At 56.4% G+C, this 24,258-nt stretch overlaps 7 protein-coding genes across 7 annotated transcripts; 4 read left to right on the forward strand and 3 right to left on the reverse strand.

Moving 5' to 3' along the window:
- Positions 1–1,629: 1,629 nt before the first annotated feature.
- CDEST_00886 (uncharacterized protein) lies at positions 1,630–4,079 on the reverse strand (the record flags this gene model as incomplete). Its single annotated transcript, XM_062917045.1, has 3 exons — positions 1,630–3,550; positions 3,610–3,966; positions 4,064–4,079. 2 exons carry the CDS (start codon positions 4,077–4,079, stop codon positions 3,635–3,637), a joined length of 348 nt encoding a protein of 115 aa, XP_062773096.1. The 3' UTR covers positions 1,630–3,550; positions 3,610–3,634.
- Positions 4,080–4,449: 370 nt separating this feature from the next.
- CDEST_00887 (Putative CRIB domain-containing protein) lies at positions 4,450–8,311 on the forward strand. Its single transcript, XM_062917046.1, has one exon. It carries the CDS (start codon positions 5,119–5,121, stop codon positions 7,816–7,818), a length of 2,700 nt encoding a protein of 899 aa, XP_062773097.1. The 5' UTR covers positions 4,450–5,118; the 3' UTR covers positions 7,819–8,311.
- Position 8,312: 1 nt separating this feature from the next.
- CDEST_00888 (Putative myc-type, basic helix-loop-helix (bHLH) domain-containing protein) lies at positions 8,313–11,643 on the reverse strand. Its single transcript, XM_062917047.1, has one exon. It carries the CDS (start codon positions 11,640–11,642, stop codon positions 9,948–9,950), a length of 1,695 nt encoding a protein of 564 aa, XP_062773098.1. The 5' UTR covers position 11,643; the 3' UTR covers positions 8,313–9,947.
- A 3,741-nt stretch (positions 11,644–15,384) lies between these two features.
- On the reverse strand, positions 15,385–18,217 carry CDEST_00889 (Putative AMP-dependent synthetase/ligase domain, AMP-binding, AMP-binding enzyme domain, ANL). Its single transcript, XM_062917048.1, has 7 exons — positions 17,017–18,217; positions 16,885–16,940; positions 16,802–16,818; positions 16,726–16,749; positions 16,563–16,668; positions 16,388–16,504; positions 15,385–16,330 (listed from the first exon to the last, which is right to left on the reverse strand). The coding sequence occupies exons 1-7, from the start codon at positions 17,717–17,719 to the stop codon at positions 15,575–15,577; spliced, it is 1,779 nt and encodes a 592-aa protein (XP_062773099.1). The 5' UTR covers positions 17,720–18,217; the 3' UTR covers positions 15,385–15,574.
- A 37-nt stretch (positions 18,218–18,254) lies between these two features.
- Positions 18,255–20,923, forward strand: CDEST_00890 (Putative FACT complex subunit SSRP1/POB3, PH-like domain superfamily, SSRP1, dimerization). The gene is made up of 5 exons (XM_062917049.1): positions 18,255–18,508; positions 18,691–18,913; positions 18,986–19,491; positions 19,545–19,916; positions 19,984–20,923. The coding sequence occupies exons 1-5, from the start codon at positions 18,498–18,500 to the stop codon at positions 20,582–20,584; spliced, it is 1,713 nt and encodes a 570-aa protein (XP_062773100.1). The 5' UTR covers positions 18,255–18,497; the 3' UTR covers positions 20,585–20,923.
- A 1-nt stretch (position 20,924) lies between these two features.
- On the forward strand, positions 20,925–21,437 carry CDEST_00891 (Putative aldo-keto reductase, NADP-dependent oxidoreductase domain-containing protein). The gene has a single exon (XM_062917050.1). It carries the CDS (start codon positions 20,977–20,979, stop codon positions 21,421–21,423), a length of 447 nt encoding a protein of 148 aa, XP_062773101.1. The 5' UTR covers positions 20,925–20,976; the 3' UTR covers positions 21,424–21,437.
- A 1,112-nt stretch (positions 21,438–22,549) lies between these two features.
- On the forward strand, positions 22,550–24,096 carry CDEST_00892 (Putative Mss4-like superfamily protein). Its single transcript, XM_062917051.1, has 2 exons — positions 22,550–22,825; positions 23,007–24,096. The coding sequence occupies exons 1-2, from the start codon at positions 22,696–22,698 to the stop codon at positions 23,609–23,611; spliced, it is 735 nt and encodes a 244-aa protein (XP_062773102.1). The 5' UTR covers positions 22,550–22,695; the 3' UTR covers positions 23,612–24,096.
- Positions 24,097–24,258: the final 162 nt, after the last annotated feature.

A 24,258-nucleotide genomic window follows, 5' to 3' on the forward strand; every position in this document is an offset into this window, starting at 1 on the left:
ACTTTGAGCTAGTGCGCTTCTAGCAAAAGGAGCAGCTATCGCTGCTGCCCTAGTGATCGTCTGACTTATGAGCAGTATCACGAAGCTTGGGCCAAACGCGTGTTGCGGCACAATCGCATGTACGCAACACTACACCACATTGACAGCAGCATCAGCTCCATCTGTCCTTTGTGAATCATTTTCACGACAGCATGACGAGTTCCTAGTCGAGCCCAAAACCCCCGCTGCCGTCATCGTTTCTTTCTTTCTTCCCCCCGTGGCCCCCCCGAGCTGCCCGTTATCGACAAAAGAACCCGACGGGCGAACGTCACTATCTGGGAGGAGTTGATGGGTCTTGGGCGAGGAGCACATGCATGTGCGGGATAGGAAGAGAGTCATATTTGAAAGCCGACATGGTAATGGTCGGGCATGCACCAGCTCCGGATCCCCCGTGGAGCAAACGTGGCTAGCCCTTCTCAAGCCCCAGCTCATCCCAGTCTGACCCAGCCCTGAACCTGCCCCGGTCAAGCTCGGCGTCGCCTTGCCATGGCGGCATGGCCTGCCTTGCCCCCTGGCACCCTGAGTGTTTTGTTCTGTCCGCAGGCATCAGAAGGCAGCTGGTTCTAACCCAGCACAAACTCGGGTACCACGGGGAATTCCAGAACCGACCGACCGACAAAATATCGACAGGGCAGAGCGGATGCGACTCACGAGCCTGTCACTTCGACTCTTTTTCCTGCAGCGCACGACGCCAGTCTCTCGTGAATCTGAGAAGCTAGGGGAATCGGCCTCCGAGAGGGCGCGCGAGTTTGGCACGTCGTCGCTCAACTACACGATTCGTACTTTATTCGCACCGCCATAGTGCCAACAACGGCTATTGTCTCACCCTCCTCCGCCAAATAATTAATTAGGCTGTCTCAGAGGCCCCCCCGTTTGTTACCACCGCGAACTTAACGGTCAGGCCAGCGCCGGTTTTGAAACATGAGACACTGCGGCATTGTACGGCATTAACTATCGAGGCCGGGGGGGCTGGCTCCGTCACGGCCTTGACCGCTTCGTTCCTTCAACGCCGAGCGGCGCGCTGCACGAGCCCGAAAAACCTCAACAGATTGAATAACTGAGAGACCACAGGAGGGTATGTATGCCTGGCTCTGGCTGACGGATGCTGGATGACTGTGCACGCCCTCGGCACCTCATTCGCAACATGGCCCTCGGACGGGCTCTTTTGCGGACGAAGAAGCAAGACCGTACGGCCGGCAAGCTGTCAAGTCCACAATTGTGCGGCCCCCTGTTCATAGTGCGGCGCGCCCACAGGCCCTAGACCCAGGCCTTACTATTCGTGGCACTGGAAAAAGCCCTCGAGCGGGGGTCACAGCCCTCTGGAGTCTGGGAGGCGTCGATCATGATCTGTCACAATCTGGATCTGGCTCTGGCGCTGGCGCTGGTCGGCACGCTTTGGAAATCTTCAAACGCCTCAGACAGATGAGTATCCACGGGGCTAGCCACGTCGAGTAGGAGTGAAGAAAGACGAGAATATGATGCCACCGCTGCGGTTCGAAACCTCTTACGACCTAGCATTCCAGGTGGACCTATTGCGCACGTCTCAAACCATTGTTGTATCGAGGTGCGAATAACATTGGTTTGGTTTCCAAAAAGCACGCAATAAGAATTGAAAAAATAAAAACAAACGATAAAGATAACAAATAAATAAGTGGAAGGTAGGCAAGCGAGCGGCCTTACAGGATTGATCGATTCGGACTAGCGATACATGCCATAGCATGGGCTTCGTCACTCACAGGTTGTCGACGACCTGTCGCCAAACCATACCAAACCAAACCCCCTTCCGTTGACGTATCGCAACGTTCGTATGCTTGCTGCGGGAACCCGTTGGCTAAAGCGTTCAGACGAGCCATCTCTTAACCTTTTGGCTTCGCCATTGAAACGTGCCTGCTAGAGCTGGTCTCACGGTCCTGGATGTCACAAGTTCAGACGACAAAGGGCAGCCCAACCTTGGATTGCCTGCCTTTGCCCGAGCCACCAATACACAAGCGTCAGAGCTTGACAGCACTTTGTGTTGAAACGACAGCTCAATGGAAGGGCAACGACCCAAGAACCTTAACCCAATTTCCTGGCGGGTCGATCAAATGTTTGGCCGGCATTCGGATGAAACTGGTTCAATCTTGGGTACGGCCGGGTCTGTACAACAGTTTGCCGCCAACGAAGCGTCCATGCATGGTGGCCCATGGAGTTTGGCTGTCTTGAAGAGATCCTTGGGTGGTTTTCTTGTTCTTTTCCCCCCTGGAGGAGGGGGGTTCGCCCCTTTTCCGAATTGGACAGACTGGCTTTGAGAAAAAGACGGCCGTGGTCTCGTCACCTCGACACAAACATGGAAGTATTGTTGTGTAACCGACAGGGAGACAAAGAAAATGTCTTCGCGGCTGTTATTGGCCCGGGATCACCCATCCTCATTCTACCGTGGACGGTGCCGACAGACAGCTGTGCAGCACGACACCCACACGCGTCGTACGCAGTGTTCGTCCATGCCAACCGCCTGGTGTCTCCAAGTACCCAAGTAAAGACGACGTCAAGCGTGAGACAAACTGCCGCATACCGCAGCTGCAGGGGTGATTCCCCTCAAGTTTGCGCCAAGCCAGATACACATCATACCGTAGGTGGTGTTATACCGTTGAAGAAAGAAAGAAAGAAAGAAACCAGAAGAGGAGGAATCCAAAATGGGCGGATGAGAATAGCAAGAAGCAAGCATTTTGGGGCAAACGCGTCATGTAAAAGCGCGACAACAGCCCAGCAACCTGACTACTCCGCCTTTTCAACCCTCCTCCCCCCGAACAAAAAAGAGCGCAAGAAGAAAAAGTATGGAAGGCTTCCAGACTTCCGCGTGGTGGGCCCCGGGATTGCGAAGCAAGCTTCAGGGCAAACTGCAAATAGAAACTTTGGTCAGTGGCGGCTGCTTCATGGTTTGTCTACATACTTGTACACCTCCAGCGATGAAAGGATGCAGCCGCTGAACGCGAACCCAACGAGAATCCAACCAAAGTCTAACGAGCATCTTGGCGAGGCGCCACGCTTGCGACGTCGCAATTGTGCATGGCGCCTCCTGGATAGATCGCGAGCGGCAAGCATTGAACGGCACGGCAAACCGGCGCCGTCGTCGCGACCACCATTCTAGACAGACACAGCAAACTTACTCACTCTCCTCCCCGCCTCCATAGTGCATGACTGTTATTAGCCATCTCGCAACGCACACATGGTGTACGCCAAATGGTCGAGTGCGAATCAATCTCATTTCCCGTCGTCATTTGGCGTCCCTGTTCGACTCGTCTGGGGAACAGTCGAACAGGCTTTATCCCATCCACCCGCCGCGATGAGGCTTCTCGTATGTTATTGGACCCCACTTTGAGCAAAATGTCAGCCAGCCCTGCGACTACGGGATATTGGTAAACCATGCCGGCGGAAATCTCACGGCCCTCATTTTGTACGTTGCAAGTCTCGCGCGCGACTCGCCGAGTTGAAGCTGATATGGAATCGGTCTTCCTGTCACCTGGTCTGCCGTCTTAACCTCGCCAACTCGTCAACTGCAGTCAGTGTCTGTGGCAGGGAAGTGCGGCCCACCAAGTGTTTGGAAATGCCGACATTGTCACCACAGTGTCGACCAGTCGGTCTTCAGGGTGCATGCTCTAGTGCTCCGAGAGGAGGGATAATCAATGTTGGGGAGATTTTCCCGGCCAGCATCCCCCGGACCGTCTGCGGCCAGTCCGCCCAGTATCGCCGCGTCCTGCATGCCACCGCCGCCGCGGCCGACTTCAAACCGGTGGTGGTGATGGTGGTGGTGGTGGTGGCGGTCAATTGCTGGACTGCTGGTAAAAGAAAAAGAGGAGGAGGAGGAGAGGGGAGGAAGAGGCCCGTCGCTTGCTTCTTGCTTGCCATTCTGTGCTTTCTGCGCTGTCTGCGGATGGATACCAGATGTTGCTCACGCTATTCGCTTGGTGGGTGAGAGTGAGAGAGAGAGAGAGAGAGAGAGAGAGAGAGAGAGAGAGAGAGAGAGAGAGAGAGAGAGCGAGAGTACATACCCTGCCGTCCATCCACTCACCCACATACAATCGACCGGCAGCCCCCTCAATCCTCACAACCGGGCACCCTAGACGACCACACCACACCCCCGGCAGCATCCTCACAGCCTGACCCCTACACCACCACCCTTGGAAATCCCCCTTGTCAGGTATCCTGGAAGAGGGGACGAACGGGGGGGATGCTGCGGCGTCGCATTCTGGGACTAGGCTCTGCGAGACTTCGAGAACTGTGAGCATCGCACTGGGCTAAGTGGTAACAACGGGGCGCCGCCGTTGACATCCCTTCCCCGGTCTCTATTCCCCTCCCCCCCCCTTCTTCCCTCTGGTCGACTTGGTCTTGGTCTGGCTCCTCGCCCAAAGAAAGCACAGGTTGACGGATCCCAATGTTCGGATCCCGACCCCCCAGCTCACAACGCATTGAGAACAGCACCATCTTAAATATATTGCCAGTCCCGAGCGCATCCCCCACTGGTCTAGCTTGTCTCTTGTTACCCGTCGCTCTTCCAGGACGAAACGAACAAAAGTATCCGTAAAGGGGTCCTGGACGGTTGATGCTGGTTGACAACCTCTTCCCCTCAACAGCGCCCACCGCACAACCCACACACACACAAACCACACAACACGCACGCACGCACGCACGACGTCCGATTTTCTTACGCAGACTACTCACTACTACACACGCTCTCTCACTCTACTATTACTTACACACACACACACTCTCTCTCTCTCTCTCTCTCTTTTTCCTCTCTGTGTGTGTTTGTGCGCGTGTGTCCTGTTCTCTTTCGCACTCTCCTCTCTCCCATTACATATCTCTCCCACTCCCTCACTCCCCAATCGTACACCCTCGATCCCGACCCCGAAAGATCCAGATCCAAGTCGGCCCAGTTTTTTCATCGTATAGTAAGGACAGTAAACAAAACGGGAACAGCAGAGAAAAAAAACCCTCGACTTGCTTGGAGCCCGTCCACAAAGCGCACTGGAGAGGAAGGGGAATCCTTGAGAGGGGGCACGCCCGGCTTGACGTCGCCCTCTGCATTAAGTCGAAAACAAGATGTGGGCTACCGCTCCACTGCCGTATTACTCGGCCTACAAGCCAAACCGAAGGAAAGAGAGGGCCAGCACCGGCAACAACAAAGATAGCTCGCCGCCGTCGCCTTCCGTCCACAGCAGACAACATCCACCACCTCCCCTCCCTCTTCTCTCTACCCAGTTTCACCCAGACAACATCACGGATTTGCTCGAGCCTGCTCTTGATGGACCGCCATCGCCGGAAAGAATTCGTGCCCTGAGCAAGCAGATGAAGAGGGCCTCGGCCGCGGACAAGCACAAGAGTCACACAACCACGTCCTCCGGCTCGTCGTCCTCGCTGCGCTCACTCAACTCGGACCGATCGTGGGAACACACCCTGGAAACCATCACCATCTCGAGACGTTCTTCCGGCCGCTCAACCTCGAGCACCATGCCGTCGTCCCGAGACCGCCCAGAGAGCGTGCAGCTCTTTGGCAAGACCATCTTCAACCGCAGGGCCAGGATGAAGCGGGAGAGTAGCAGCAATCAGACACCCGCTGGCACTTCCTTACATCCCGGTGAGCTTGTCCTCGATGGTCCGACCTCGACCAACAAGGACCACTTCATCCCATCCATTTTCGGCCGTCGCAGGACTCTAAGGCAGGACGACCTAGGTGACGACCCGGCCCTGGCACGAAAGTTGCAGATATCAGGCCCCTACAACTTCCAACACGTCACTCACACCAAACGGGATCACCTGCCGGACCTTCAGCGGGGCAGCCGTGCCGAGCTGGTGACCGAGTTTTCCGCCATCCGCGCCGGCCAACGGCCGACCACTGGCCAACCCCGCGGGTTCGACGTCGAGGACCTGCACTTTGCCAACTTCTCATCCGAAGCGCTGCACATGCTGCAAGACGGCACCGCCGCCGCCGCCGCCACTGCCGCCCCATCAGGCGAAACCAGCGCACAAGACCTGTCGCTGAACCGCCCGCCCACCATTTCCCGGCATACAGGCCCTCCCTCGGCGCCCCGGCGGATGATCAAACACACCCGCTCACAGGAACAACTGCGCTCGAGCCCGCCACGGCCGGCGCCCCCGCGGCCGCCTAGGTCGCCCATCCGCGAAGAGCCCATGTCGCCCACCCTCCCGGGCTCGCCCGTCCCCCCGCCCAGGTCGTCGAGCCGGATCGCGAAACACTATACGGTCTCCCAGGAATCCGTCGCCACGGCCGACAGCGGCGCACCGCAGCGTCCCCAGACCAGCAACGGCATCCAGAGCCCCGGCTTCCCCTCCGAGGCAGTAACCGATGTCATCGAGCCTACGGCCACCGCTCAAGAGACGACGTCTTCCGGCGGCGGCGGCCTGGAGGTGCTGACGAGCCCGCGATTCTCCCACGCAATCACTACCCCCGACGATGCGGCGTGGCCGCTGACCGCCAGCACCAACTTTTCTTACGAGATGGCATTGCCAGACGTGCCCGAGGAGGAGGAGCAGTATGTTTCGACTGGACGGTCTCGTGGCAGCTTGGTCAGCACGCGTTCATCGCTCCGGGGAAGCCAGTCCGTGCCTGTTTTGAGGCAATTGGCGCAAACTCAAGACGATCCCGAACGGCCGCCGAGCGGCGCGTCGGACACGCTGGGCGGTAGCCTCGACGTGCTTGCTACGCAAAAAGCGTCGAGGGAGGTTCAGGGGGCCGAGTCCGACGCGGCCGAGGCTCCTCGTCGAGCCAGCTGGGAGGACGACATTGACTATTGCTACGAGCATGAGGTCGAGGCCGATTGCGATTACGCATGGGACCGTCCGTCCTTGGACCTCGTAAGGGAAAGTTTCGTGCTGACCAACTTCGACACGGACAACTTCTTCGTGGCGCCGCTTTCGGCCGGACTGATGCCAGCACCAAGCGGACAACACATAGACAACATGCCAGCGCTGAGCCCCGCCAGCCAGACCTCGATGAGCGGCCACGAGGCCATCACGCCGACCGTAACGACGACATTGCCCGTCAAATCCAACTTCTCACACCCCCGGAAGGAGACGAATTACAGAGGCACCTCGCACCTCCACGTGAGGACGGCATCGCATGCTTCGAGCTTCAAGGAGTCCCACGGGTTCAACCTGTCGCCGTCGCTTCTCATCCCCGGAGACTACCGCCAGCAGATGCTGGCCGAATCGGATACGGACTCGTACCCCGTCGAGATTTCGAGGCACAACTCGGACCACTTTTCCTTCGACGAGGAGCCCGTGCTGACGATGGAAACCCCTGGCCTGTTCGCCCGAGACCGCGCCAGCACGTCGACGACCGGCAGTAACTCGTCGAGCCAGACCAGCTCGACAGGAGCGCGCCACGCCTCCACCAACTCGACATGGACGGCGCTGACCAGGTATACGGGAAGCACGACGTTTGAAGGATGGAACCCCAAGTTCGAAGGCAGCGACCACTCGCGTTCGTTCAGCGCCGACGACTTCCCCGAACTCGCCCTCGGGTCCCCTCGGGGACTAAAGTCCACCATGACGCCTCTGCCCGAGTCCGATGAGGTCCTGACCATGTCTCGTTCGACGGGCGACATGCGCGCCGCCTCGGGACGGCTCGATGCCAGCCAGTCCCAAGAGAACCTGCCGCTCTACAAGACGAAGGAGCCCGTCAACCAGCACCGACGCCAACGCGCGCAGACTCTGAGCGCCCCTCCGCCTCCCGGGCAGTACGCTCTTTTCCCGCCCATCTACTCGGGCAGCCGAATCTAAGAGTCTGAGGCCCTACACATAACAGCCACACATCCCAAGTCAACGACTCACATACACACACACACACACACACACATACGCACACACAGACACTACATACCACATACCACATACCTTCTACATCCCCTACCAAACACTCATCTTTCACACATCCTTTCTTGCTTCTCTACATATCGCGGCGGCATATCCGAGACTGCCGTGGTTTGTTATAGACTTTTGGCACATTCGGAGGAGTTTCTCTCGCGGGCTCAACACTTGCTTTTTCCCTCTCTCTCTCTCTCCCTTGCACATAGACCGCCTACCATGGCTGCCGCGGCTCGGCATCACAACCCATTTCCTTTTGTCTACAGGCCCTCTCGGAAGGAAGAGCCGACGGCGAAGTCCGTTTCATCACCACCACCACCACCACCACCACAACGGGCGCACTTCAAGGAGTCAACTTTTTTTTCCTTCAACATTTATACTACCACCACTGGCATCACCGCCACCTACTGATTACTGTTATTTTGTACAAAAAGTTTCACAACGGCAAGGGAGAGGCACCTCCTTCGGAAGGGACGGAGCCTCCGCCGGGTATGATTTGATGGATTCATGACAAAGGGAGACAGAAGACGGGAAGGAAGAGATAGCAGGAAACGAAAAAGGGGGAGGTTAGAAAAGAGAGAAAAAAAAAGAAAAAAGAAAGCAGTTATGTAAGACTTCAGGGCGTGTAGGCGGGAAGGGAAAGAGAAAAAAAGAGGAACGAGATCGATCAGGGCCAACTGCGAAGGAGGCATGATGACGGACGGAGAAGGTCTTTTTTCTTTCTACACTTCTGTTTCTTCTCATGGTGCATACACGCATCGAGAAAGGGGGGAGGGGATGCTGTGGGAAAAGATGTGGCATACTATAGTATCTATCCCATGCTCAACACAGTTTCGGAAGCACGCAAGAAAATGAAAGGAAAGGGGAAGAAAATGACCTTTTCTTAACGTGCTCCGGAACTTTCAATACTATTATTTCCCCCACCCACCCCAAACGGAGACGCTGTCACTTTGTCTGTGTTCGTGTCTGTCCTCCATCTCGGCGTGTATTCCCCAGGCTGGATGGATGTGGCTAACTCTAACAGTGGTGTTCTTGTCTCCCGCGTGAGATGAAGAGGTCGTCAACACGCAGTTCATGATGGGAAGGAAGCCATGCATGTAGTGAGTAGGAGTGAGTTTTTTTTTTTTTTTTTCAGTGGCGCGGGCATGTTATACAACGCGGTCCTATATGGTCGACCACATGACCCTCCCGCATGACAAGGTGGGGGGGGGGGGGGGGTTTAAGGCGATGTAAGAAAAGTATGTGCCGGCAATGAATGGCATGCCGCTGCAGTCAGCAGCCCCGGGCATCTATCCCGTCTGCAAGTCGTGATGGGTTTGTGCTGCATTGACACACACACACACACACACACACCCCTTTTTGGATATATCTGCAAGAGAACGCGACCCCGAACTGCCGCTACTTACAGTCCCGTTGTGTGCGAATAGGCATGTGGCCCTCCTCCCGTCCCTTGTCACCCAGTCTTAACTCCATACATTATCCCCCCCCCCCCCCCCTCACCCCCTTCTTCACGATATCCTCTTCCCTGTCACTCGGTCTCCGTTGACACTGAACCATCCACGGGCCAGTCTCTTTTCGCTCGTCCTTGTCAGATAGATGCCTTAATAGACGTCCAATCATGCATGCTAAGGTGAAACGACACCCCCCCTCCGCGCCAATACTCTGTTAGCGGGGAGGTGAGGGAGTAATAAATAAATAAATACCACCAAATCAACCCAGACCAAAACCAAAACAGACAGAGCGACGAAGAAAACAATATCGGCAATTGGTGTACACTGTGTATACCTGAGACGGGGAGCCAAGACGAAGCGGTCGGGCCAATACGACTGGCCTGGTCTGGCCTGGCATGCCCCCCCCTCCCCCCCAACGGCGTGTCATCGGACGATCGGCGAAGCTCCGACGACCTGTCACCCCCGCTCCCCGGCACCCTTGCCTCCGAGTTTTGGGCTCACGCGTCCCCCCTTCTCAGACATAAGTATGTACAGCGCATATAGCTTCACACACTCCCGATGGCGAGAGGGGGGGGATGCCAATCAAGACTTTTGTCAGGCATTGCCCCTCCATGATGACTCGCCTCCCTCGTCGGCGGCAGCAGTCCCTTGGACGTCGAGAAATTCATCCAACCGGCCGCCTTGGTTCAGCGCCGCCTCCCTCTCCAACGTCTCCAGACTGCGCAGCAGCTCGCCGCGTTCGCGGTGCAGCACCTCCCGCTCTCGCTCCAGGCTCTTGATGTGCCGGCGCGCCATGTCGAGTACCTCGGCCTTGCTGACCCGCCGTTCCTGGTCTGCTTGCTGCGGGTCCGATTCGCTGCCGTCCCCGGCGTCGCCCGGACTACGTGCCTGTTCCGGCAGGGCGTTGAGGAGGCCCTCGAACTGGGCGTTGAGGCGGTTGCGGTATTGCTTCTCGACCAGGTTGTGCGACGCGCGCGTCCGCCGTTCCTCGGGCGTCTCGGTCGCCTTTTGCGATTGGTTCTTGGACGTGCGGGAGGCGCTGCGCAATCGCGGCACCGGCGCCGTCTTGCTGCCCGAGCCGGCGGATGAGGCGACGGATGCCGACTTGATCGATCGGCCGCTGATGCTGGTCCGGCCCGCGGGGCTGGTGGGTTCGTCGCCCTCGCAATCGTCGCCGTCGCCGTCGTCGTCGTTGTCAATGTCGCGAGCGCCGGCGCCGGCGACGGCAGGCCGCTTGCCATTCCTCTGCTGCCTGCGAGACGCGGACGATGATGTCCTGCGTTTCCCGGAACCCCCGCCGACCTTTCTATCGGGTACTTCGTTTTCCTCGTCGTCCCACGAGGGGTTCTTGAAATCGCTGTCCGTCTTCATGCTGCTCTTGCTGTGCTTTCGGACGTCGTGGTTAAGTTCGGCTGCGGCGATGGCTGCAATGCTGGATGTCAGGGTGACGGCGCTTCTGTCCTGTAGCCGAAGCCGCCATGGCGAGGAGGGAAAACCAAACGTGGAAGTTGGCGGTAGTTGCGGATGAGCTGCTGCTGCTGCTGCGGCTGCCTCTATGGAAAGTGGCGTGATGTCGGCATATTCTCCGCCAAGGAAGGACGGCTCACTCGGTGGTGCAGCAAAGCCGAAATCGTATAAGTTACCGCTGGCGCCGATGCTGTCGTTGCCGGTGCCCAGGCCGCCTGCTGCAGGAATACTGACATTTCGGGAGGTGGAGGATGACGAGGAGCAGGGCGTCTCGCCAGCATGGTGTTGTCGTTGTTGTTGCTGCTGCTGTTGGCTGTCATGGTGCACCGGGATCCCATATCCGGGCGGAAGCCATGTATTTTCGGGGGGTTGCTGGTATCCCTGCTGCGGATGGAGCAACAATGACGGAGCCTGTCGTTGCTGCTGGCCAGCGAGAGAAGCAGCCACTGGGTCGAATTGGTGTCGGTGGTGGTGACCCTGGCCGCCGTCTGCATGTGTCAAGTCCAAATCCAGACCCAACCCCAGACTCAGGGCTGAAGGATGGAGCAGAGGTTGAGGCTGTTGCTGATGCTGCAGAACTGTAACCTGGTGACCTGCGACTGGGTGCAATTGTGCCGTCGCTAGTCCAGGGACCAGCGGTGCAGTGGTCGATTCGTTGAGCGAGCTGGGGCGATTGTGGCCTGGACTCAGCAGGGTGGTCTGATTCCCGGGCCGAGTGGCGTGGTGCAAGCCGTCGCCGGCGTCGAAAGCCCCGTCGGGAACCAAGTGCGCGGATATCGGTGTCGAGGCCATCATCTGCTGATAGAAGTAATCGTCAGACATTGTTTTTCTTCTCTCTCTCTCTCTCTCTCTCTCTCTCTCTCTCTCTCTCTCTCTCTCTCTCTCTCTCCCTCTCTCTCACGGAAAGCTCTCTTTTGAATCACGGCCGCCTCTACTCATTTTTCTCCCCATCGCCAGTCTTGTCTCACCAGCTGGTGCTGCATCGGGTCCTCAGAACAAAGCCTCGCCATCACCCCATTCTGCCTGCCCGCTGTCCGCCGTCCGCCGTTCCACTTCTATACCCGTATTGTCTTTCAAGGCGATGACTGCGAACAAACGTATGGAAGCATCAAAGGGTTTCCGCTTGTGGCTCGGCTCATCATCGGAAGTGCGGGCGTGGCATGACGATGATGTGTACTCGCTCCTGACCACTAGGTCTCATTTCTCCTTCGGAACATCCTACTGCGACACACTCGACGCAAAAAGCGTGATAAAATCAAAAAGGGACGGGAAGGGTTGAACCGGCCTTCTGGTTCGAGAAATGGCCATAAGGGGGTGGCTGAATGCTAACGATCCAGGAGGGAAGGGAATGATCGATATTGCGGGCTGACGCGCAACATGGCTTTACTTACTTCTGGTTCATACCCATGATACTCATAGAATATCTGGCTGTTTTCGTTGTTCGGCGTGTGGGCCATCGTATCGTCTTGCCGGCGTTGGCGAGGCGTCTTGTATTGGTTGGAGATCCCCTTTCCGAATCCTACCATCTGGCCTCAGAGCTACGTAAAGCCGCTGGTGATTTATACAATTTTGACTTGCTTAATTTTTTCCGAAGCTTCGACTTGATTCCCGTATCTACTTTCGATCCCGGGACCCGGCGAAAGACCTCCAAGCCACGAAGGGCCAAGATCCGACAAGGACGAGCAAACCAGCTACGATTGGGAGATTTCCCAAGCAAGCCGTGAGGGCGGGTAGCCCCAGTGGACGCAGGCAGTCGTCGAGAGGACTCAGTCAAGCGTCTGGTCAGTGTTCCGGATTAGACGCCACGACGTCTTCGGGCGCAATTGGTAGAGAATAGAGGGTAGTCGGAAGACTCAACTTGTGGCGTTGGGTTCGCCCATATGCCGCCCCCGTGGCCCGACTATGCCTTCTGGACGGGGCTCGCTATGTCTGGAATTAGGTTTCCAATGGAGTCAGCCGACTTCGACAGCCTCTCAAGTGAACCGACTTTGTGGTCATGTCCGAGTTGGGCTTCGGTGTCGTACGGCGGCGGAATGTGAGTGCAATGCGGCCAGCCCAACACACGCCGGCAATCGGGGGGGTCGTGGCCTGGACTCTGGCCAGAATCACTCCACTCCAGAGCTGTCGCTGAAGAGCAGAAAGTTCTTTGCTACGGTGCAGGGAATGCAGTACACACCGAATAAGGTCCGGACGACGTTGTTGTGTCTACTGCTTACTGTTGTTGTGCTTCGCTTCGACTACCCTCTTGGTGATGATCCCGTTTATAAATGACCGGCCATCGATTTGGTCGTTGCCTTATGGGAGATCTCGATCTATTTGTCCAGGGGCAGTCAGTGTCTCCTCGCCTTCATGTTTGTATGGCAAACTAGCCTTGGCTTGTCCAGGGTGACAATTATTCCCTCTTCCCCATTTCTTCATCGCCCTACTATTCGTACCAAACTCGTGCCCTCGTCAGCCAGCGGCAGCCTCTCTCGCTTCTTCCTGTATTTTTATTATCCTCTTTCCCCCTTCCCTCTCCTTTCATCTTGACTTATCTCATAGTCGACTGCTTTCTATGCAATCCGACTCAGCAGCAGGGGCAAGCCTAGTAACCCGCTGCCTTTCCGTCACGGCTTCTCTCTCGCTTAAACTCTGTCAGCTCTCACATTAGTAACGTCACCGACGTCGTGTCTTGCAAGTACTGCCCTAAGGCCTGGTTCCCCTCTCTGAGGAGGGGAGGGGGCCAACGTGAGAATTATAAGGAGAGGTCAAACGCAAAAGACCAACTGGTCGATGGGGTAATTCCCATATGAGCTTGGCTTCGGGAATCGCAGTCTCATACCTCTCGACAGGATCCGTGGTTGATGAAGGACAGGGGCCGGCAGGGGGCGCGAAGGGCTCCCAAGAATTGCGTAGCGCCTACGTGGATTCTCCGGCCCAATCCTAAGCAGCAACTTGGGCGTGCACCCAATATTTCCTTGCTGCGGACGCAGCTACATCCACATTAGCCTGCATGATGCGGTTGTATTGTTCGTGTCTGCGTCTTGTGCATTCTCGTCAGGGGAACACTAATCTCTCTATTTGAATTGGTCTCTTGGTATCACCAGGCTCGGGAAGCTGCTGCTTCAAGTCGTGGGCCGAGAGAGGGAGAGAAACGAACTGCTCCTGTTGCGTTACCAAGTGATAGTATGTCACGGTCAATATAGAGCTATTGGAGGTATGACTTAAGTGGTCTTGGATTTCGGAGGCTCTTCAGGGGCCACTAGGTTGACAAAGCATGCCAAAGTACGAGTGGACTGACGAGTGTTAGGAGTTGCTTCTACCCCCCTGTCCACGTTGATCCATTTACTGGATGCACCTTCTATTCGGCATCGAGATGGGAAGGAACGCAAAGCCCGAACTCCCGTGGCGATTAATCGTAAATAGCTATGTTGTATGTCTTCTTTCCCGGGTTCGAGTCGGGATAGGAGGGGAGGGGGGCTGTGATATTGATCTACGTCGGTAGCCAAGAGCGTGATGATCTCAGTTATGAAGATAAGAAGACTTTCTTCCATGGCTGTTAGGGTACCGTCATGAGGTGGTAGTCATCGGGACTCAACTTGGATTGCTGCAGTGACCTTCCTGTTCTTTGGAGATGGACCAAGGTCCAGGATTGTTCTCCATTGTTCGGCCTATGAGGGACCGAGATATCGCCCTGCCCTTCGGCATTTGATCGAGATACTTAGATTCTCAATGGCAGTGTATGTTTCATTCTCTGTTTTTGGGGGTGCTCGGGTCGGGCTTGGTTCAAACCCCCATCAGTTGTCAAGTGGGGTGGATGCCTTCATGGCGTGTTTCTGTCCGTCAGCCCACGGAACCTCGGATGTCTTCCCGTAACAGTGTAAGGAATGGTGGGTATTTCTGGCTCTGGTTCTAGCCTCAGGGTTCAATTCTGCTGGTAACGCACACCCGTCGACGAGGTTGAATACATCGACAGAAGTGCGTTGTTGTCCGGTGCCTTTATCCTTGCTTACAATGCGTGAATGGCCATGTGACGTGCTCCTCTGGACCAAGATCCCATCATTTATGTGGCTTGAGAGGAAGTTGATCGCGTATTTCAGTGACCTCATACCTGCTGGTGTTGAAGGTGGTCGAACATGGTAGTAGTTCCTGTGCTCTGGGAAGGATTGTTGGATGGTGGTCCTACTTCAACACGAGGTGAATCTCGTGTGGCTCTTTCTCCATTTACTGCACCAACTTCCTTCCCCTCCCCTGCCTGCCCAACACACAAGCTTGCACGGGGCAAGCACTGAATACTGACTTCCGGTCCCTGTTGGACACGCTGTCCGTTGAGTGCTGGTACCTGCCTGCCTATCTACCTAGGTACGAACAACGTGTCGTTAAATACCTACGTACACATCTACCCATTTGCCACACTATTTTCATATTGGTACGCTTGCATGCAGTTCCTACAGAACGAAAGCTAGAAAATGATGGTATCAGAGAAACACGTCAAATGCTGGCGGTTACAACGGGGCTGTGTTCGTAAAAGCCAGAGGCGAAACCGTCTGTCAACCGGGGTGCTGCCGTGCAAATGTTAACTAGTTGGCATCTTACAATGGCTCGTATCCTGATTCTTCTCTATTTTGCTTCAGGACCACACTCTATCTTTGCCTGCTCTTGAATCGAAATCACTCACCAGAGAACTAACTAACTACCCACCTATCTACCTAATATCCACGGTTGTCCTGCAGTAGCGTCAGGCAGTCCGTCCGGGACACCTCTCACCTCTTGCATCACTCTCGGTGCCCCCTTGCCCACTCTCTGAGCACATTTTTCTTCAGCTTGCCCGTGCTGGTCTTGGGGAGCTCGTCAACCACCTCAACCTCGCGAGGCACCATGAACTTAGAGATGTTGCTCTGGTTCCTTGCCCACGCAATCAGATCCTCCCCTTCAAGACTCTTGCCTTCTTTGATCGTCACATAGGCTTTAGGACGTTCGCCCCAGTGGGAGTCGGGCACCGCCACAACGGCTGCTTCCATCAGGTCGGGATGCTGGATGAGCATGCCCTCAAGCGCCACCGACGAAATGTTCTCACCCCCTACAATCACGTCAGCATCGACTTCACGACGAAGCACGAGTCCGCTCCGCTTACCCGATATGATAATGTCCTTCGCTCGGTCGAGGATCTGGGCCGAACCGTCTGGGTGATGGACGGCCAGATCTCCCGAGTGCAGCGCACCTCCGTCAAACAGCTTCTTGGTTGCCTCGGCGTCCTTATAGTAACCTTTGGCGCAGATATTGCCGAGGAACACAATCTCACCGATCTCCTTGCCGTCCTTGGCAACATCGACGAGAACACCTTCCGGCTGATCCGTCTTGACGATGCGAATGGGAAGACTCGTCACAAACCCGTGGCCCTGGCGAGCCATCTTGGCATACTTCTCGCTGGTTGGAAGAGTCTCCCATGATGGCATATGGTAGCCTTTGGTGATGGGTCCATACGTCTCCGTCAACCCATACACGTGAACGGGGAAGAGATTGAGGTTTGTCTGTGCACGTCAGAACGAAACCCGACAAACCGGACTGGCCTCGTAAGGTGTTCTTACCATTTGCTCAAATAGGTGTGCGCTCGGGGGGCTAGCAGCCACCGTCACCCGCACTTCGTGGGGCAATTTCTCTGCTTCCTTCGCGGAGCATAAGAGAGTGTTTACGGTCGGGGCCGCCTACGTATGTTGCGTCAGATGTTTTCCTTCTGTAAACCCCCCAGCCGGTATGACTTACGTTAAAGTGAGTGACGCCTTCCTCCTTCAGGAGTTTCCAGATGAGAGGGTAGTCGATCTTCCTCAGACAAACATGCGTACCACGCACTGCCGTCACAGCCCATGGGCTAACGTGAAGTTAGTGTGGGATTAGGGGGAGGTACAAATGATCGTGTCTTTCTTACAAGGTCCAACCAACGGCGTGGAACCTTTGACGAATTAGCAAGAGATTTCATGATCGGAAAGCAGGTCATCACTTACATGGGCAAAGTCCATAGCTACACCATAGAAGCCGGTAGTCAGCGCCGAGGTCGCAGGAAGCCGATGTGCTGGCCTTCACTCACATATTTACAACGCCCGGTGTGATAGTTCAACCCAGACTCAATGACGTTTCCGACGGCTGTAAGAACATCAATCATTAGTAGATGCCAACAGCGGACAGGCATAAGGACAGTGGTTATGCGTGGGGCACGTACCAGCCAAGTAGGCTCCACGGTGGGTGTACACGACACCTTTGGGCCGGCTTGTAGTTCCCGAGGTGAAGGGAATCGCGAGCATGTCGTCCTCATTGTCGCACTGAGAGTGAAGCCCTGCCCACCCCTTGCCATGCAGACTATCATAGCGCAGTCCCTCCAGGACAGCGTCGTCAAAGGGGCCGCTCAGTTGGCCTTCAGTGGCGTCAGTGTCTGTGTCGACGATGAAAGGCACATTGGGGTGCTTCGCCCTGAAATCGTCGAGCAAGGAGATAAACTCATGGTCGACGATGATGGAATCAACCTCGGCAAAGTCGAATATGTAGGTGATGTCATCCGGCTTCAGTCTGTAGTTGACGCCTACGTTGACCCCGCCAGCGGCAGCAATGCCAAAGATGGACTCGAGGAAGGCGGGGGTGTTGGGAGCCAGAATCCCGACCCTCTTGAAGCCATGCTTCTTCAGATAGTAGGCAAGGCCGCGCGCTCTATCGGCAAACTCGATGTAGGACCGTCGCAAAGTCCGGCCGTTCGCCGTTATATGGAAGATGGCCTCAGCATCTGGCTCAATTGCCGCGGCACGCTCGAGAAAGAATGTCGGGGAGAGCTGGTGAACGTTATGGGTTGGCTGAGGCTCATCCTTCTTCGGCGTTGACGACGAGAGGAGGTGCCCGAGTATGTTCTTGAGACGAGATGGAGGGCTGGACATGGTCACAGCTGCTCGGCACACTTCTTCCCGGAAAACGACAATAACAAGACACAACAACAAATCCAGAATACGATGGATATGAGACGACAACGATGCTGCTGCTCTTGGCTACAAACACGGTAGGCGAGGGGAGTAGATGGTGAGAACAAGCTGAACGATTCTTGCTATTTGAAGGCAATGTTGCTCCTGCCAGCCACACGAAGACGTCCTTCTTCCGGCATGGCTTAGCTGGCCTTGCTGGCATACCCCAATTGTCGGTCCAGCTTGAGACATACTGTGCTCTGCCACCGTCCCAGCTCGAGCCGCCGGTTGTCCTCGGTAGAAATTACCCCACACTTGGCAACTGCGGTCCAGCTTCAAAGCTCCCAGTCAAGTTGGGGTGGACAGAACTAGACCGCATACAGAAAGGTCTCTTACATAAGCCTCTTCTCCGGGTCGAAGACTAGACATGCGCCACAGGGTGGATGGAACAAAAGCCCAGAGACGTCCATGACCACTTAAGAAAAGTCGCGTCGCCGTGCCACCGGCCACGCCTGTAGCCTTGCGCGACAAGGGGAGCAGCGCCGCGCGAATCCAATGCTCGAAATTTCATCACCGACAACCCTCCAAGCAATCGCCATCACCGCCATCCTTTCCTCTCGTCCAGACCATTGCTAAACCGAGCCGGACGTCGCTCACACACCTTCTTTTTGGTCTCGCTTCGTTACTATATTTGCAGTAAATCTCATTGACCCCGACCATCCCCCCTCCGATCTTTTCGAGATCTCTTGTGGCAACCATGGCAGCTATGTGAGTGTCTATTCCGACCTTCTTCTCTGCACGGATCCCACCCTGCGGCTACCCGTCGGGCGATTCCTCTTTCCTTCTACGCAAATTTGCGCATTCAAATAAACGGTCTCTGGCCATTGTCACGCGTCTTCACACTCCTGGCATCCTCAAGCCGCAATCGCTAACGTTATGCCTTCTTCCAGCGAGAGTTTCGACAGCATCTACCTGGACCTGTCCAAGGAGAGTGGCAAGTGCAGGTTCGCCGAGAGTGGCCTTGGATGGAAGCCTGCCGGCGGCGGTGACACCTTCACCCTCGACCACAGCAACATCGCCTCGGCGCAGTGGAGCCGAGCTGCCAAAGGCTACGAGATCAAGATCCTCAACCGAGACTCGCGCATCATCCAGCTCGATGGATTTCAGCAAGAGGTAACGAAGCCCCCTTGAATTACCCGAATAATCAAGAGGAGTCGAGCTAATTGGCGGCTACCCGGCGCACAGGACTACGAGCGTCTTGCCAAGATCTTCAAGAACTGGTACAGCACTGCTCTCGAGAACAGAGAGCACGCCCTGAGAGGATGGAACTGGGGCAAGGCCGACTTCGGGAAGGCCGAGCTTTCTTTCAACGTCCAGAACCGACCCGCCTTCGAAATCCCCTACTCCGAGATCTCAAATACCAATTTGGCTGGTCGCAACGAAGTCGCGGTGGAATTCTCCGCCCCGACGGATCAGAATGACACTGGCACAAACGGCCACCTGGGCGGTGCGCGAGGCAAGGGCAAGAAGGCGGGAGCCGGCAAGGACCAGCTCGTTGAGATGCGCTTCTACATTCCCGGAACCGCCAAGAAGGAAGCCGATGGCGACGATGCCGGCAGCGACGCCGGCGCCGAGGAGGAGAAGAACGCCGTCACGTTGTTCTACGACACGCTGATGGAGAAGGCCGAGATTGGCGAGACTGCGGGCGATACCATCGCTACCTTCTTGGACATCCTGCACCTTACACCCAGGTACGTTGCACACGGGTCGTTTATTTCGGTAGGCCCTGCTGACGAGTCTACAGAGGACGTTTCGATATCGACATGTACGACGCGTCTTTTCGCCTCCGGGGTAAGACATACGATTACAAGATCCAGTACGACGCCATCAAGAAGTTCATGGTTCTCCCTAAGCCGGATGAGACTCATGTCTTGTTGTGTGTCGGTCTGGACCCTCCTCTGCGCCAGGGTCAGACGAGATACCCCTTTATCGTGATGCAGTTTAAGAAGGAGGAGGAGGTCACGATTGATCTGAACCTTACCGAGGAGCAAATAGACGAGCGGTACAAGGACAGGCTGCAGCCTCACTACGAGCAGCCCCTTCACCAGGTCATCACCTACATCTTCAGAGGACTTGCCAACAAGAAGATTACGACACCGGCCAAGGACTTTCAGACGTAGGTCCCCCCCCCCCCCCCCCCCCTTCCACCTCTATCTGACGATCCCCGTGTTAACCTCGACTAGCCATCGCAACCAGTTCGGCATCAAGTGTTCCATCAAGGCCAGCGAAGGTTTCCTGTACTGCCTGGAGAAGGCCTTCATGTTCGTGCCGAAACCTGCGACGTACATTGCCTACGAGCAGACGGCATCCATCACATTCTCTCGCGTCGGTGGCGCCGTATCTGCGCTCTCGACCTTTGACATCACCGTGCAGATGAAGAACGGTGCGGGCTCGTCACAGTTCAGCAACATCAACCGCGAGGATCTCAAGGGGCTTGAGGAGTTTTTCAGGCTGAAGGGCTTGCGCGTCAAGAACGAGATCGATGAAGAGTCGAACCTGATCGCCGCTGCCCTTCGTGAGCAGGCTATGGACGACTCAGAGGAGGAGGTTGTCGGCGCCGCCAAGGCCGACCGCGGTTCGGCCGACGAAGACGAGGAGAGTGTCGACGAGGACTTCCGTGCTGAGAGCGAGAGTGACGTCGCCGAAGAATTCGACAGTGATCACGAGAGCTCGGGTTCCGGCAGCCAGGAGAGTGACGTCGACAATGCTGATGACGACGCCGGGGCGGATGACGACGAAGAAGAGGAAGAGGAGAGGCCCAAGAAGAAGAAGAAGACGGGTTAATCAGCGGCTTTGTCTTGTTTGGGGCATGTGAATGGCACGAGGAGGCTGAGGGGCGTTTTTTTTTCTGGGCCGGACGGAATGTGTAACACTACGATCATCGACTCGCATGCTGGCCGACAGGCATCATTATCGTGGAGGCGAACCAAAAGAGGTTAATACTTGGGAAGGGACCTTGAGAGGATTGGGGAACAGACAGGGGTTCTTTTCTTGCAATACCAGACCATTCTTTCTCCTATCACTTTCGCTCTCTCTCTCTCTCTCTCCCTCTCGCTCTCATCTCTTGAACGTTTTTGCATAAACTACATGCTGGGTATCTTTCACCTGCGCAAGTGGTGCCGAGGTAAAGTAAGCCGGCCAGATGAAGGGTGAGTCAAGCCAACTTTCTCTTTGAGATGCAACCGCCCAACCAACTACCTATTGCCCATCATCACGTCTCTTTCAAGAAGAAAACCAAGCACCGTGGAAAAAAAGCGTCAGCTTACCAGGCACAGTGGGCCTTCGTGCCTCGTATCGGCCTCGGCGTGTACCAACTACGGGGGGAAGACTGCTTCCGAGCATGCGTGGCGGCCCTGGAGGCCGGATACCGACCCATCGACACGGCGCAGCTCTACGGCAATGAGGCGGAGGTGGGCTGGGCCACCAAGAAGTCCCTGCAGCAGCAGCAGTCACAATTCAATGAGAAGGCGCCCGTAAAGCGAGAGGACATACTCTGGACGACCAAGATGGGTCGCACGGACGGCGGCGCGGAGCAGACGTACCGCAGCGCGCTGCGCAGCGTGAGACGGGTCGCCGGCGATGACGGGGACAGGGGCAGGGACGGGTACTATGTCGATTTGTAACTCGTCCGCAGGCCCGTCGAGAAGCTCAGGGAGCTCTAGGCAGCGCAAGAGAGGCTGCGGACCGAGGGGAAGGTTAAGGCGATCGGGGTGAGCAACTTCGGGATCGAGGCGCTGGAGGAGATGAGGGCGTACGCGGGGGTCTGGCTGCCCTGCGTGAACCAGATTGAGGTGAGAGCTCCCCCAGGGATTTGTAAAATGATTTCTTAACCCAGTTCATTGACAGATGGACGCAGCTCCATCCGTGGTGTCAGCAGCGACGGCTCGTCGACTACTGCCGCGCACACAGCATCGTCGTGCAGGTGTACAGTCCGCTGGCGCGCGGGGGCGGATGGTAGATCCGGTGCTGGGGCCGTCGTCGAACGGGTCCGGCGTTAGGTAGACGGGCGGGGCGGGGCACCACTACCACCACCACCACCACCGACCACCGGCTGCAAACCAGGCGACGCGAAGACGGGAGACGGAGCCGGAGGCAGAAGTCGAAGGGGAGGGGAGGGACGGCGATCGTGACAGCGGCGCAGGTGCTGATACGCTGGTCTCTGCAGAAGGGCTTCGTGCCGTTGCCCAAGAGTGGCGGGGCGGCGAGGATCCGGGACAACGTCGACGTGTGGTGGTTCGAGCTGGATGGAGAGAAGATGGCGATGTTGGATGGGCTGGACAGGGGCTATGTTTCCGGCGAATGTGGGCTGACGGCGACTGCCTTGGAAACTCGATCCCCCTCTTCCCCCGACATGTTAGTTAGCTTTGCGTACCTAGTAGCTAGTCGGATTGCCATAGGCTGCATCCCCAAGCACAACAAAGAAGCCTACCGCAAAGAGGGGGGGAAGCAAGAAAAAAGCCGGGTTACATGACGGAAGAACCCCACGCAGAAGCCCCTCCCAGCGGCGGGGAGGCGGGGGGGCAATGCGCTATGAAAGCAAGGCGGGAGATCCGACGAGACCTGCAGACAACAAACACACGGTCAAGGTAGGTACGATGTAGATGTGGAAAAGGTCGCCCACTGGCCCGAGCGTGAGTGGTTTGGGTTGGCGACTTGGTGTGTGGGACATGGAATTGCCAGGCTCACCTGGAAGCTTCGACTGACCCGGCCTGTCCCGCTTGGCAACCTGCCTCTTTGCATTTGGGAGAGTCAAGGTCAACAGCGAAAGACCAAAACCAGTCACATTCAACACTCCCTCTAGTGTTGAATCAGAAACCCAGTTCGAAGCTTTTCCTCTCATTCTCTCTCTTTCCTCCCGACTCTGTGAAGAATTCATTCAACAGCCAACAGCCGACATGAGTGAGAGTAGACTGCAACGCGCCCTGCGCGGCGGCTGCCAGTGCGGGCGTAACAGTTACATCATCGACGTCCCCCAAGGAACCACCGAGAGAGCGCAGGTGCTCTTCCACACAGACTCTATGCATAGTAAGTTGCACCATGTCGCCAGTCTCTCTGGCGAGGAGCGTTTTTCTCAACAACAACGAAGAAGAAAGGAAAGGAAAGGAAGAGGGGGATGTTCTTTTTTCCTGCCATGCGATTGACAAACCTTTGCGCTTCATGGGCGGGCGGGAGCTCTGGGGCTAACGGTTATGATTCTGATGCACAGGAGTTCCTCTCGCAACCCCACTAGCCGCCATGATCCGCGTGCCGCTTTCGTGGTATCACAGCTCAACCCACGCCCTCTTCCCGGACGAGAAGCACTCAACGATCCGCCGAGTCTTCGAATCCTCGTCCAAGCACCCGTCGAAGCGGCACTTTTGTGGCTTCTGCGGCACGCCCCTGTCCTACTGGACAGAACGGCCCCAGGCAGAGGCGGACTACATCCACCTCACATTGGCCAGCCTCCGGGGCGAGGACCTGAGAGACCTGGAAGACTTGGGGCTCATACCCGAGTTCGAGGAGGCGGAGGAGCAGCCCGCGATCCCGACAACAACGACGGTAGTTGGACGAGAAACCCACGGCGTCCCGTGGTTCGAGAGTATGATCGAGGGGACCCGTTTGGGCAGTCTGCGTCACAGCCAAGTAGTCGACCACAGCAGGGACGGGGCGATCAGGGTCGAGTGGGAGATTGTGGAGTGGACCGACTCGGACGATATCCACGACGTAGCCCCCGCGGCGGCTGGGGACGTCGACATGGTGACCAACAATGCCACGAAACGCAAGATGGGAGACCGAGATGATGCGGATGCCGCTGTCGAAGCCATGCATTGAGAACCCCGCCCATATCGTGCGTTGCAGCAGCAGCAGGATAGGTGGTGAGGAGGCCGAGGGTTACTGGGCTGGGCTGGGCCGATTCACCTTCGTCCCGGCTTCCGCACACCTCGGTGAGCTCCAGGTAGAGAGTACCTGGGCGGCGCGTCTTTGCTTCGAACCGAGAGCGATGTGTACTAAATAGAAAGGCGTGGGCAAGATGTTGCATAAGTGCGGTAAGACGGAAGGATGGGTACTGGATTGGTCTGGCGGCCGTGGTCTTGACGAGGAAAAGGGTGTATTGGGCCGGACGAGCATGGCAGAAACGAAGTGGGTGGGAGAGAAACCCGGAACGGACGGGCAGAAAGAAATTTTGCTCTTGTAAGTGTCTAGAATGAGCACAGCAACCTACACGGGCAGAGGGAGGCAGGCGGCTTGCCCAGATGCCTCAATGATAAAATGTATAAGAGAGCAAAGAAGAAGAAGAAAAGAAAGGAAAAATACCGACGATTAACCGCATGTTGATTGTTTGAGTATGGTCTCACTGCTTCATGTGTAAGCTCCCCGGTGCCTGGGCCCGAAGGCTCGTTGGTTTCATAAGACGGACCCGCCATCCGGCTGAGGCGGCTTCGTCGACCGAAGACGAGGAACCAAAATGTGACGGCGCA

This window comes from Colletotrichum destructivum, chromosome 1 (assembly GCF_034447905.1).
Source record: "Colletotrichum destructivum chromosome 1, complete sequence".
In the NCBI taxonomy this organism is placed as follows: Eukaryota; Fungi; Ascomycota; class Sordariomycetes; order Glomerellales; family Glomerellaceae; genus Colletotrichum; species Colletotrichum destructivum.

Coding starts and splice junctions, on each gene's coding strand:
- CDEST_00888 (XM_062917047.1), bottom strand. CDS start 11,642: ATGTCTGACGATTACTTCTATCAGCAGATGATGGCCTCGACACCGATA.
- CDEST_00892 (XM_062917051.1), top strand. CDS start 22,696: ATGAGTGAGAGTAGACTGCAACGCGCCCTGCGCGGCGGCTGCCAGTGC. Junction 22,826..23,006: donor CCACACAGACTCTATGCATA/GTAAGTTGCACC, acceptor TCTGATGCACAG/GAGTTCCTCTCGCAACCCCA.
- CDEST_00887 (XM_062917046.1), top strand. CDS start 5,119: ATGTGGGCTACCGCTCCACTGCCGTATTACTCGGCCTACAAGCCAAAC.
- CDEST_00889 (XM_062917048.1), bottom strand. CDS start 17,719: ATGTCCAGCCCTCCATCTCGTCTCAAGAACATACTCGGGCACCTCCTC. Junction 16,669..16,725: donor CACGCCGTTGGTTGGACCTT/GTAAGAAAGACA, acceptor ACTTCACGTTAG/CCCATGGGCTGTGACGGCAG. Junction 16,505..16,562: donor AAGGCGTCACTCACTTTAAC/GTAAGTCATACC, acceptor CAACATACGTAG/GCGGCCCCGACCGTAAACAC.
- CDEST_00891 (XM_062917050.1), top strand. CDS start 20,977: ATGCAACCGCCCAACCAACTACCTATTGCCCATCATCACGTCTCTTTC.
- CDEST_00890 (XM_062917049.1), top strand. Junction 18,914..18,985: donor TCGATGGATTTCAGCAAGAG/GTAACGAAGCCC, acceptor CCCGGCGCACAG/GACTACGAGCGTCTTGCCAA. Junction 19,917..19,983: donor CCGGCCAAGGACTTTCAGAC/GTAGGTCCCCCC, acceptor AACCTCGACTAG/CCATCGCAACCAGTTCGGCA.